A 12993-nucleotide genomic window follows, 5' to 3' on the forward strand; every position below is an offset into this window, starting at 1 on the left:
GCCAAGCAGCATCTCAGGAGCACAAAAGCTGACGTTTCGGGCCTAGACCCTTCATCTTCAGAAAGGTTACCTCAGTGTTTAGTTAGCTAGCTGACAAGGTTGCCTGATCAACAGCAGGAGACTGAGATATTGCAGCCTCATCATTGCTGTTTCAGTCTGAACCTCAAACAAGTCCAAGTAAACTGGGCCATTTGTATCTGTAAGCATTAGATAGGTAAGAATTTTTGCAGTATTTTTGAAGTATACTATGCTTTAATGTAGAACATTGGGTATATTCCGTTTTTAGAACTGCCTTGGGTTATTAATACCCAGAGTAAACACAGCAGACCAGAGAAAATTGGAATAAAGCCTGCACTAGCACAGTTTGAAACCAAACATGCTATCCCTAGTCCTTTTCTGATTGTCTAAAAGATTATTCACATAAATGAGATGCTTAACTGATGCTATGTGCACAATATAGAGAGTGACTAATGGCCTGTCTGTTTATGTAATTTGTATATCAAAAGTATCCTCAGTCTAGTGTAAAATAAGCAACATTAAACCAAATGCTTTGATTGAATGAATGTAATAGTTTTTCTAATTGGTAATATCCAATGTGATATCACTGATCAAGAATGCCAGATTTGCACTTATTAGCGATCACAATGCACTTTCTGCAGATACCATAGTAATGACATCTGTTGATTTTTTGCCACGAATCTTGCTCTATTTGTTTTCTGTACAACATAGGATAATAAAACTTAATTTAATAAAACTTACATAACTTGCTGAAATCAAGTTCTCTCTCTGTGCTTACTCAAAGGCCTGTATGCTGGCATTTTATCCAGAATTTGATGTTGGAACTCTTTCTGACTGTGAGGCAATCATTTGTTTGGATTGTTCCTATTCAATGAGGGGCTTAGCTCTTGAAGAAGCCAAGAAAGTAGCACTTCTTCTGCTCCGATACCTTCCAACCACCTGCAAGTTTAACGTCATTAAGTTTGGCTCAGGTTTGCAAAACTGTTTGTGATATGATCATTTTTATTTTGTGTGAAATATTGTTAGCTTGAAGTTGTCAATTATTTAATATTGCGTGATTAATAAATGATTAAAAGTGCAGGCAATCTGCGTCCTATACATATTAGAATCAAGTACTGTGAAATCCGCACCAGGAACTGTATCATACTGGATGACGCCAAACCACCTGCAGTTTTAGACTAGTGCAGTAATAGAGCAATTTAAATGTGCCTAGGCAGTCTATTTGACGCATGGAAACTGACAATACTTTATTTGAAGTAATTTGGATACTATAAGAAATTAAAATATTGTTTCAAATCAAAAGCAGACATTTAAAATCCCAGAAATAAATGATGTTCAAAACTTAGCAGAAGCTTTTGGAATTGGAGACAGGTTCACTTCTTCGTTTCTACTGAGTTGTGATTTCAGGCAAGGTAGAAGTTTAGTCTGCAATTAGCTTCAGTGTACTTCAGCTTGGGTATGATAGGTGAGAGATGGTGTCATATGAATTATGAACAGGATAAGCCATTTAGCCATTCAAGTCTGCTCTGCCATTCAATAACATAATGGCTTTTCTGACTGCAACCTCAAATCCATATTCCCATCCACTCCTGATAACCTACAACCACTTGTTTAACAAGAATCTACCTACCTCATTCTTAAAAATACTGAAGGACTCTGCTTCCACCACCTTTTTCCTAGAATCCTTTTTTGTACTGAGGTATATCTTTGGTGTGAGCCATGATGCATCTTCTCATCTGCCGTTGTTCTTACACCATCTTTGTTGCTAAACTCCTTTCCCAGTCACTCCAGTTAGCTTTGCCCTCATTCATTTGTAATAACCGTCATTGAAGTTTTTAGCACAGTTTCCAAGTCAAGTTTCTTTCCTCTCAAGCTGAATACTAAATTCTGCTGTGTTATGGTCACTATTTCCTAAGATGCTGCTTGGCCTGCTGTGTTCATCCAGCTCCACACTTTGTTATCTCAGATTCTCCAGCATCTGCAGTTCCCATTATCTCTGATACTGTTTCCGATGGGATCTTTTATACTCTGAGAGCATTTATTAAACCTGCCTCATTATACATCATCAGCTCCAAAGTAGCCATTCACTACGTGTTATTCTATGGAACTGTGCCACAGACATTTTATGAATTCTTTGTTATGGCTACCTCTGGTAATCTGACTGTCCCCATTAACTTGAATTTGTGCTGTTAACATTTTTTTCCCAAAATATTACATGTTTTTAAGTAAGGAGCCCCTGAGTGTCCCTTTTTGCCTCTTTTTGGCTTTGACTTTTCTTTGTACACTCTTTGCTTTCTTAACCAACTCTGGTTACCATTGTCCAAATAACTCTCCTGTCATGCTGCTGTATCCTTTGCTTTGTAAGCCTACATTTCCGTGTCCCAAACCTTCCCTCCTCTACTTAGATTAAAGTCCACTTGAAATCAATCCTGTCCAAAATGTCCTCATTAGATTCGTAAGGATTTCATAAACCCTAACCCTAGTCCAGATGTTAGTCCAGTATACCTTCTGTAAACTGCCTCTAACATACTCCCATCCTTCTTTAAATAAGGTGATTAATCAATGTATCAGAACCATCCTAGTTTTGTGTTCAATTCCCCTCACAATAAATGATAACATTCAATTAGATTTCCTAATTACTTGGCGTACCTACTATTCTTGCAATTCCTACACAAGGACACCCAGATCCTTTTGTTTCTCAGAGCTCTGCAGTCTTTCATCATTTTAATTAATTGTCTTTTGTTTATTTTTCCTGTCAAATGGATAATTTCACACTTTCCCACATTGTACTCCATTTGCCACATCTTTGCAGACTAATTCAATTAATTTTTTTTGTACCCTCCTCATGATCTCTTCACAACTTGCTTCGCTACCGACCTTTGTGTCATCAGCAACTTTGGCAACTATGCCTTCTATCTCTTCATCAAGTAATTTGAATAATTTGTAAACTACCGAGGTCCCAGCACCAATCTCTGTGGCACACTACTTTCAACATCGTGCCAACTTGGAAGAGATCCATTCTCTTTGCGTCCTGATAGCCAGCCCATCTTCCATCTATGCCAGTGTGCAATTTACTATATCACGAGCTTCTTTTATTCTACAGTAACCTTTTATCTGGCATCCTATCAAATATTTTCTGAAAATCTAAGTACGGTACATCCAGAGGTTACCCTTTATCCACTGCATTTTACCTTCTCAAAGAATTCCAGTAGAACAATTGAAATATGATTTACCTTTCACAAAACTATGTTGGCTATGTCTGATTATCTGCAACTTATTCAATTGACCTACTATAACTTCTTTAATAATATCTGCTGACATTTTCTTGATGGCACGTTAAGTTAACTGGCCTGGTGTTTCCTGCTTTCTGACTCCATTTTAAGTAAAGGAGTTATGTTTGCTATCTTCCAAAGTAATGGGACCATTCCAAATCAAAGGAGCTTTGGAAAATTAAAATTAATGCATTAACTATTTTGCTGCTCTTCGAAGCCTGTCTGTTGAAGTTTATCAAGACCAGGCACATGTCAGCTTGTAGCTCCAATAATTTATTCCGTACCACTTCTCCGTTGATTGTGATTTTCCTAACTTACTCCCTCCCTCTTTTTATTGCATTTATCACTCCTTCTGCAGCATGAAACACCAACTCAATTCCTTTGGCTTTTGCATATTTTCTATTACTAATTCTCCTCTCTTACTTTCTATAGAAAGTTATGTATAGAAATTCTTAGACTGTTTTTATATAAAGGCTAGCTTTCTGTCATATTCTTGAGGGCCATGCTGTAATTTTTCCCTGTTTATTAATTTTTTGGCCATTCTTTGCTGTTTTTCATACACTGTTCAAACTTCTGACCTTCCATCTGTCTTTGCATAATTATTTGCTCCTTCATTTAGTTTAATATAATCTTTAAACACACCTGGTTAACTGTTGATTGTAGGTCCATCTCTTGGAATTTTTCTTGCTTCTTAGAATGTCTGTGTATTGAGAAATATTTCCTTGAATGACTGACACAGAAGCCATATCAACCTATCCTTGAACCTAATTTGCCCAGTAACTTTAGCCAGCTCTACTTTCACGCCTTCATAATTCCCCTTATTTCAATCATTTAAAATCTAGTCCCAGCCCCACTCCTTTCTACCTCAAATTGAATGTAAAATTCAATCATGTCATGTTCACTTCCACCTGTATAAGAACATAAAGACTAAGTGCAAGAATAGGCAGTTCAGCCCCTCAAGCCTACACCACTATTTGATATGATCATGGCTCATTTCATCTCAACCTCAACTCTACTTTCCTGTCTCCTCTGCATAATCCTTCAAACCATTACTAGTTTAAAATCCGTCTTCTCTTCCTTAGATTTACTCCATGTCACAGCATCCACTGCACTCTGGAATCCACAGATTCACAACCCTTTTGGGACAAGCAATTCATTTCTGTTTTAAACCTGCTATCCTTTATCCTAAAACAATGACCCCTTGTTCTAGATTGGACTACATGAGAAAATATCCTTTCCATGTCTACTTTGTCAATCCCTCTTCGCATCTCATCTAATTCAATTAGATCTCTTATCATTCTTCTAAATTCTAGACTGTATAGGCCTAAATTGCTCAATCCCTCATCATAAGACAGACCCCTCATCCCCTCAATTCCTGAAATCAATCTAGTGAAGCTCTTCTGAACTGCCTCCAACACAGCCACGTCCCTCCTCAAGTAAGGGGACCAAAATTGTACACAATATTCCAATAACACCTCCATAATGATATTGTTAATTAGTCCTATCTCATTGCATAATACCAGGTCTGGTATGGCCAGTACGAGAACAGTTTTTGTTCCAAGAAACAATCCTGAAAACATTCTATCAATTCATCTGGACTATGCTTGTCCATCTTACTGTTCCAGTCTCCCATGACTATCACCACACCTTTCTGACAAGCTCTCATTATTTCTTTGTTTATGTTTGATCCAATAATGTAGTTACTCCTAGGGGTCCTGTACACCAATTGTACAAATGATTTGTTTCCTTAAACTTAGGTCATCCCTCTCTATTGTGCTAACACCATAAATGTTGTGGACAGCACGGTGGCACAGTGGTTAGCACTGCTGCCTCACAGCGCCAGGGACCCAGGTTCAATTCCAGCCTCGAGTGATTGTCTGTGTGGAGTTTGCACATTCTCCCCATGTCTGTGTGGGTTTTCTCTGGATGCTCCGGTTTTCTCCCACAGTCGAAAGATGTGCAGATTAGGTGGATTGGCCATGCTAAATTCTCCGTAGTGTTCGGGGATGTTTCGATTAGGTGGGTTATAGGGGGATGGGTCTGCGTGGGATGCTCTGATGTTCGGTGTGGACTTGTTGGGCTGAGGGACCTGTTTCCACACTGTATGGATTCTCTGATTCTGTAACTAACAGAGCTACCCCTCCATTTTTGCTTGGATTCCCATCTTACATAAATATCCTGTGGCATCCCAAGATGAAGCTTCAATCTCAAACACCCTGCACCATATCTCTGTAATGGCTACCAGATCATACTTAGTAATTTCTATTTACCCTCTCAATTCACCTCTTCCGTTTCTAATTCCATGTGCATTCGGATGCAGAGCTTTTAATTTTATCTTATTGCTCTCTTTATAAATTCCTACCTTATCTGTTGATTGAATTTTAGATTCATGCACTGGATTCTTTCCTGTTGCAGTCTGATTATCATTCCCCATATTAATATTATTTCTTTTGGCCATGCCTCTACTCTTTGATTTATCATATCTTCTCAAATTTGATCCCTTAGCCCACTATTTAATTTAAAATCTTCCTGATTCCCTAATTATGTGATTGGCAAGAACACAAGCTCTGGTATGGTTTAGGTGGTGACAGCCGCATCGTTACCATCCAGCTTTCCCCAGTACTGGTGCCAGTGCCCACACCTGAAAGCCATGTCTCCCACACCAGTCTTTGAGCCATGCATTCATCTCTCAAATCTGATTTGCTGATTTGCGCATGGCTCAGGTAGTACTGCAGAATGATGACTGTTCTGCTTAATTTGGCACCGAGTTCCTCATGCTGACTATACAGAACCTCATTCTTTATCCTCCCTTGCTGTCAATACCTACATGGTCCTTTATGACTGAATGCTCCCCTCCCCCTACAGGTTCCTTTCCAACCCTGAGCAGATATCCTGAACTTTGGCACTGGGAAAGCAACATAGCTGTTTGAACATTCACTGTTTGTTACAGTATCAATATCATTATCAGAATCAATCCCTCTGAATATACTGTTCCCTACTACCACTACATTCTTCCCTTCTTCTACATGCACTCATCCCCACCTCACCCTGACACGCCCAATAAATTGAATGGCTTTGTATATCATGGTACCACTGTCACTTAGCTCACTGCAGTCATGCAGCCCTCACTTTCACCCTGACAGCTGAAAGAACCTGAAGGCTAATGCTCTGTGGATACCACTAGCTGCCTCACTTGCAGTCACATTCTCCTGTTCCCAAAGTCTGACCAAATCAAACAACCCAACCCTAAGAAATGTGACTGCTGTTGGTACAAAGAATGCATGCAACTTCAGCCTTCCTTAATTTGTTGCAGTGTCAGTAGTTCAGTCTCTAGCTCATAAACTCCAAGTTGAAGCTGCTTCAACTTCAAACACTAGCTGCGGACATGTTTGCTCTAATCTGGCATCCAGAAATTCCCATATGCTGCAGTTGTGGCACATCACAACGTCAATGCGTTCTGTAAGGAATGGCTAAAATCACCCATCCCTTCCTCCCACCCCAAGCCGCACCTCCATCTCCTACCTACTAACCTCATCCCACCTCCTTGACCTGTCCGTCTTCCCTGGACTGACCTATCCCCTCCCTACCTCCCCACCTATACTCTCCTCTCTACCTATCTTCTTTTCTCTCCATCTTCGGTCTGCCTCCCCCTCTCTCCCTATTTATTCCAGAACCCTCACCCCATCCCCCTCTCTGATGAAGGGTCTAGGCCCGAAACGTCAGCTTTTGTGCTCCTGAGATGCTGCTTGGCCTGCTGTGTTCATCCAGCCTCACATTTCATTATCTTGGATTCTCCAGCATCTGCAGTTCCCATTATCACTGATACAGTTTTAACCTCACTGCGAAGCCTCTTCCAGGGATGCCTAACCTGAAGAAGTTACCCTCCTCCCTCCGGACCAACCTCAGGGAATCTCTCTCCCATTGCAACTCTCTTGTAATCACTTAGGCCTTGAAACTGCTCGACCATGTCCTGAAGCAAACCAGGTACCACAGCCACATCACCTTCCTCAGCACCTGCCTACGGAAGCGGATCATCCCCAATGGACGACAGTCTACATTTCAGCCTTCCCAATTTGGCCCCAACCATGACCACCTCTACACCCAGAATATTCAGACCCTTCAGAAGCGTTTCTCCCTGCGAGTCCTGAAACAGACACTCGCAGCCATGCGCCGGCACCTCCACACACTGCAATCCAGCCTGCCCCAGCTCAGAGCCTCCCTCTCCCAGACCTGCAAAGGACCCCTGCTGTTTTTTATCCTCCGCAGGATCCACAGACTGACACCCAGTTTCACTCAGCTTTACTGGACACCAAAAATCGTAAGTACAACAAACTCACTGGCCCCTGCCACCCACAAGAGGATTCCTGCGCCTCCCAAATCCCGAGTCTGTCCCTACCCCTCCCCCACCATGCACCCACCGCCATTGACCATGAGGACACGGCCAGAGACCCCACTGATGACGTCACATCCGCCCCCACCGGCCACACCACTTTCGGGACAGCTGCTGCAGTCACCGCCTCCACTTCCAGTTACAACACCTCACACACCACCCTCACCGCAGCTGCTGCCGCCCACCCCGATCCTCCAACCGGCGACGGAACCCTGCCCACAGCCAACGCCGACGGAACCCCGCCCACGGCCGAAATAGACAGAACCCCACCCACGGCCGACGCCGACGGAACCCCGCCCACGGCCGACGACCTCATCGCTCCGCCCACAACCTCCACAGCCAGCCACCCCAGAGAAGACAGCCACACTGAACCCTGCCGCATCTTCACCATCCCCCCAGACCTCCCACTAACTGAGGACGAACGATCAGTCCTTAGTAAGGGGCTCACCTTTGTCCCCCTACAACCGCACATCAACGAATACCAGTCACGTTTGGACATAAAACAGTTTTTCCGCCGCCCTCGCCTCCACGCCTACTTCTTCAACCGGGAGCCTAACCCTCCCTCCACTGACCCCTTCACCCGCTTCCAACACAAGCCCTCCTCCTGGACACCACCCCCAGGCCTCCTACCTTCCCTCGACCTCTTCATCTCTAACTGCCGGTGAGACGTTAACCGCCTCAACCTCTCCACCCCTCTCACCCACTCCAACCTCTCCCCCGCAGAACGGGCAGCACTCCGCTCCCTCCGTTCCAACCCCAACCTCACCGTCAAACCCGCAGACAAGGGTGGCGCAGTGGTAGTATGGCGCACTGACCTCTACATCGCTGAGGCCAAACGCCAACTCTCCGACACCACCTCCTACCGCCCCCTCGATCATGACCCCACACCTGAGCACCAAACCATCATCTCCAACACCATTCATGACCTCATCACCTCAGGGGACCTCCCACCCACAGCCTCCAACCTCATTGTTCCCCAACCCCGCACGGCCCGTTTCTATCTCCTTCCCAAAATCCACAAACCTGCCTGCCCTGGTCGACCCATCGTCTCAGTCTGCTCCTGCCCAACTGAACTCATCTCCACCTATCTGGACTCCATTTTCTCCCCTTTGGTCCAGGAACTCCCTACCTACGTCCGTGACACCACCCACGCCCTCCACCTCCTCCAGGACTTCCAATTCCCTGGCCCCCAACACCTCATTTTCACCATGGATGTCCAGTCCCTATACACCTCTATTCCGCATGCAGATGGCCTCAAGGCCCTCCGCTTCATCCTGTCCCGCAGGCCCGACCAGTCCCCCTCCACTGACACCCTCATCCGCCTAACCGAACTCGTCCTCACCCTCAACAACTTCTCTTTCGATTCCTCCCACTTCCTACAGACTAAGGGCGTGGCCATGGGCACCCGCATGGGCCCCAGCTATGCCTGCCTCTTTGTAGGTTACGTGGAACAGTCCCTCTTCCGCACCTACACAGGCCCCAAACCCCACCTCTTCCTCCGTTACATTGATGACTGTATCGGCGCCGCCTCTTACTCCCCAGAGGAGCTCGAACAGTTCATCCACTTCACCAACACCTTCCACCCCAACCTTCAGTTCATCTGGGCCATCTCCAACACATCCCTCACCTTCCTGGACCTCTGAGTCTCCATCTCAGGCAACCAGCTTGTAACAGATGTCCATTTCAAGCCCACCGACTCCCACAGCTACCTAGAATACACCTCCTCCCACCCACCCTCCTACAAAAATTCCATCCCCTATTCCCAATTCCTCCGCCTCCGCCGCATCTGCTCCCAGGATGAGGCATTCCACTCCAACACATCCCAGATGTCCAAGTTCTTCAAGGACCGCAACTTTCCCCCCACAGTGGTCGAGAACGCCCTTGACCGCGTCTCCCGCATTTCCCGCAACACATACCTCACACCCTGCCCCCGCCACAACCACCCAAAGAGGATCCCCCTTGTTCTCACACACCACCCCACCAACCTCCGGATACAACGCATCATCCTCCGACACTTCCGCCATCTACAATCTGACCCCACCACCCAAGCCATTTTTCCATCCCCAACCCTGTCTGCTTTCCGGAGAGACCACTCTCTCTGTGACTCCCTTGTTCGCTCCACACTGCCCTCCAACCCCACCACACCCGGCACCTTCCCCTGCAACCGCAGGAAATGCTACACTTGCCCCCACACCTCCTCCCTCACCCCTGTCCCAGGCCCCAAGATGACTTTCCACATTAAGCAGAGGTTCACCTGTACATCTGCCAATGTGGTATACTGCATCCACTGTAGCCGGTGTGGCTTCCTCTACATTAGGGAAACCAAGCGGAGGCTTGGGGACCGCTTTGCAGAAAACCTCCGCTCGGTTCGCAATAAACAACTGCACCTCCCAGTCGCAAACCATTTCCACTCCCCCTCCCATTCTTTAGATGACGTGTCCATCATGGGCCTCTTGCAGTGCCACAACGATGCCACCCGAAGGTTGCAGGAACAGCAACTCACATTCCGCTTGGGAACCCTGCAGCCCAATGGTATCAATGTGGACTTCATCAGCTTCAAAATCTCCCCTTCCCCCACCGCATCCCAAAACCAGCCCAGTTCGTCCGCTCCCCCCACTGCACCACACAACCAGCCCAGCTCTTCCCCTCCACCCACTGCATCCCAAAACCAGTCCAACCTGTCTCTGCCTCCCTAACCTGTTCTTCCTCCCTAACCTGTTCTTCCTCTCACCCACCCCTTCCTCCCACCCCAAGCCGCACCTCCATCTCCTACCTACTAACCTCATCCCACCTCCTTGACCTGTCCATCTTCCCTGGACTGACCTATCCCCTCCCTACCTCCCCACCTATACTCTCCTCTCCACCTATCTTCTTTTCTCTCCAACTTCGGTCCGCCTCCCCCTCTCTCCCTATTTATTCCAGAACCCCCACCCCATCCCCCTCTCTGATGAAGGGTCTAGGCCCGAAACGTCAGCTTTTGTGCTTCTGAAATGCTGCTGGGCCTGCTGTGTTCATCCAGCCTCACATTTCATTATCTTGGATTCTCCAGCATCTGCAGTTCCCATTATCACTGGCTTAATTATTGTGTTCAGTTTTATATGTGGTTGTGTTTTATATATTTTGTTAACTGTCTAAATAGTTTCTATACTATGTTGAACTTTAGGAATAGAATAGACTCTAGTCCATTACCAGATACTCACCAAAAAGCTAGTGTCAGAACAAATTATTCAGTGTTTCTGTTCAAGCTTACCTGCAGATGCTCTTATTAGAAATTAAACCTGTAAACGTCAAGTAAGGAAAAGATCACAGTCAGACATGTGGTCTCATATCACTTGCTATTCTTATACATACTGAAATTCTTTTGAAAAAGTCAATGGTATTGAGGATGTTTTGGCTGGGAGAAAGATAATTTAACATGTGCTATCCGAATGCTTTGAGGAGAGAGAAAATTGTGAGCAGACCATTTGCTGAAACCAGGAAAGTGGTACATGTTTACAATTAATTTTGCAATCTTCATTGCAGGAGCAGAGTTTTGGAATACCAAAATATTTGGAAAAGAAAGCTAGCCTACTGGCAACAATATAACCACTGTCAATTGGCATAAAAAATGCACATCTGGTTCATTAATATCCTTCAGAGAAGGAAATATGCCATCCTTACTGGCTCCAGTCTAGAATCATAGAAAGAATCAGAAAGTCCCTAAAATGTGGAAGCAGACCCACCGAGTGCACACCAACCCTCCAAAGAGAATCGTACCCAGACCCACCCCCCCCCCCCACCCTACATGTGACACAATACTCATTAATCTGGGCAGTTAGGAATTGGTAATATATGCTGATCTACCTAGTGACACCTACATGCCATGAACAAAAAAAAATGTATTCATGTCTTTTTGACTTCTGTTCTCAGCATAGCAGTGAATTCTCTTGGATTCTACTGGCATAAACTCAGTTTTTTTCTAACGTTTTCCTATTTTAGATTACAAAGAACTCTTTCACTGCTCACAACAAAGAAATTCTGAAGATGCGGTAAAAACTGCAAATAATTTCATTCTGGTAGGCATTTAAGATGTTTTATTTTCTCAATAATAATTATAAAATTTGAGCAACTCATATTTAATGTGTACTTACGAAGGAGATTTACCAGGATGGTGGTGCCCAGGGCTCGAGAACCTGAGCCATGAGGGAAGATTGGACAGGCTGGGATTGTTTTCCATGGAGTAGCGAAAGGTTGAGAGGGGCCTGATAAAGATGTTTAATTAAGATTCTGAAGAGCATAGATAGGGTGAAAGGAAGGCAGTTTTTCCATTAGTTGGGGGAGGGGGTGGTGTCAATAATCAGAGAGCATTCATTAAAGGTAAGATAAAAAACGAGGAGAATTGAAGAGAAACTTCTCACTCAGAGAGAGGTGGAATTTGGAATTCACTGCTTGAAAGGGTATTGAGTCAGAAACTTACAACATTACACAGTATATAGAAATTCACTTCTTTTGCCACAGCTTCCAAAATTATGGGCCAGAACATGAAAAGGAGGATTAGTGCAGTCAAATGTTTGTTGACTAGCATGGATACAGTGGTCTGAATGGCCTCCATTTGTACTGTGAATGCCTGAGTCAATATGAGCATATGCAAATTAGATTATAATTTACCTTGTTACTTATATATTACCAACAATTGCTTGGTAATGCAGAAGTTGAATATGCTGAATAGAGAGACATGTTGGTGAACATTTTTTGCACACACCAGGACTAACATTAGAATACCATGTTTCAAATTATTACAACAGGAGAAGAGATGTGCTGATTAGTTCAAAAGTTGATTCTAATTGACCTATGTATTATCATGGAGAAAGCAATGGGAAACTAAAGACTCTCCATGCTTTCAGGTAATTCAAAAAAAAAATGCACAACGCTTAAATGTATTCCTTTTGGACACAGGGAACAGGTCCCTGTGTAGAAACATATGTCCCTTTTAGCAAGCATAAATAACAGATTTCACTGATTATCAGGAATTAGCTGTTTGTGTGGCTGTTTGAGCAGTTGAAATTATTCAGCAAGTCCTATCAGTCATGGAATCAAGCCTACCAGTAGACGCAGACATTCCTCCATATCAGCATTCCTGAGAACACCCAGAAATGATAAAATTTGCAAGTGTGGGATGTATTAAAAATTAGCTAAAAGTGTGATTTTTGCCCTTGGATATTGATTTTTGTTACTTAATTTTTGATGCAAATAGGAGAATTCACAATTCATGATTTCACAGATACACAGAATTTATTGTATTTTGTTTCTGGTTTTGCAAGCATGATTACAGTC

The 12993-nt window shown here is 44.2% G+C and overlaps 1 protein-coding gene across 4 annotated transcripts in view; it reads left to right on the plus strand.

The window, feature by feature from the left end:
• The window catches only part of parp4 (poly (ADP-ribose) polymerase family, member 4), a 130161-nt gene that overhangs the window by 69079 nt on the left and 48089 nt on the right, over positions 1-12993 (plus strand). For all 4 annotated transcript variants that reach the window (XM_048533178.2, XM_059646658.1, XM_048533179.2 and 1 more), the window contains exons 22-23: positions 803-989; positions 11659-11735. In XM_048533178.2, coding sequence (XP_048389135.2) covers positions 803-989; positions 11659-11735 — 264 coding nt within the window. The remainder of the gene's footprint in view (positions 1-802; positions 990-11658; positions 11736-12993) is intronic.

This window comes from Stegostoma tigrinum, chromosome 6 (genome assembly GCF_030684315.1).
Source record: "Stegostoma tigrinum isolate sSteTig4 chromosome 6, sSteTig4.hap1, whole genome shotgun sequence".
In the NCBI taxonomy this organism is placed as follows: domain Eukaryota; kingdom Metazoa; phylum Chordata; class Chondrichthyes; order Orectolobiformes; family Stegostomatidae; genus Stegostoma; species Stegostoma tigrinum.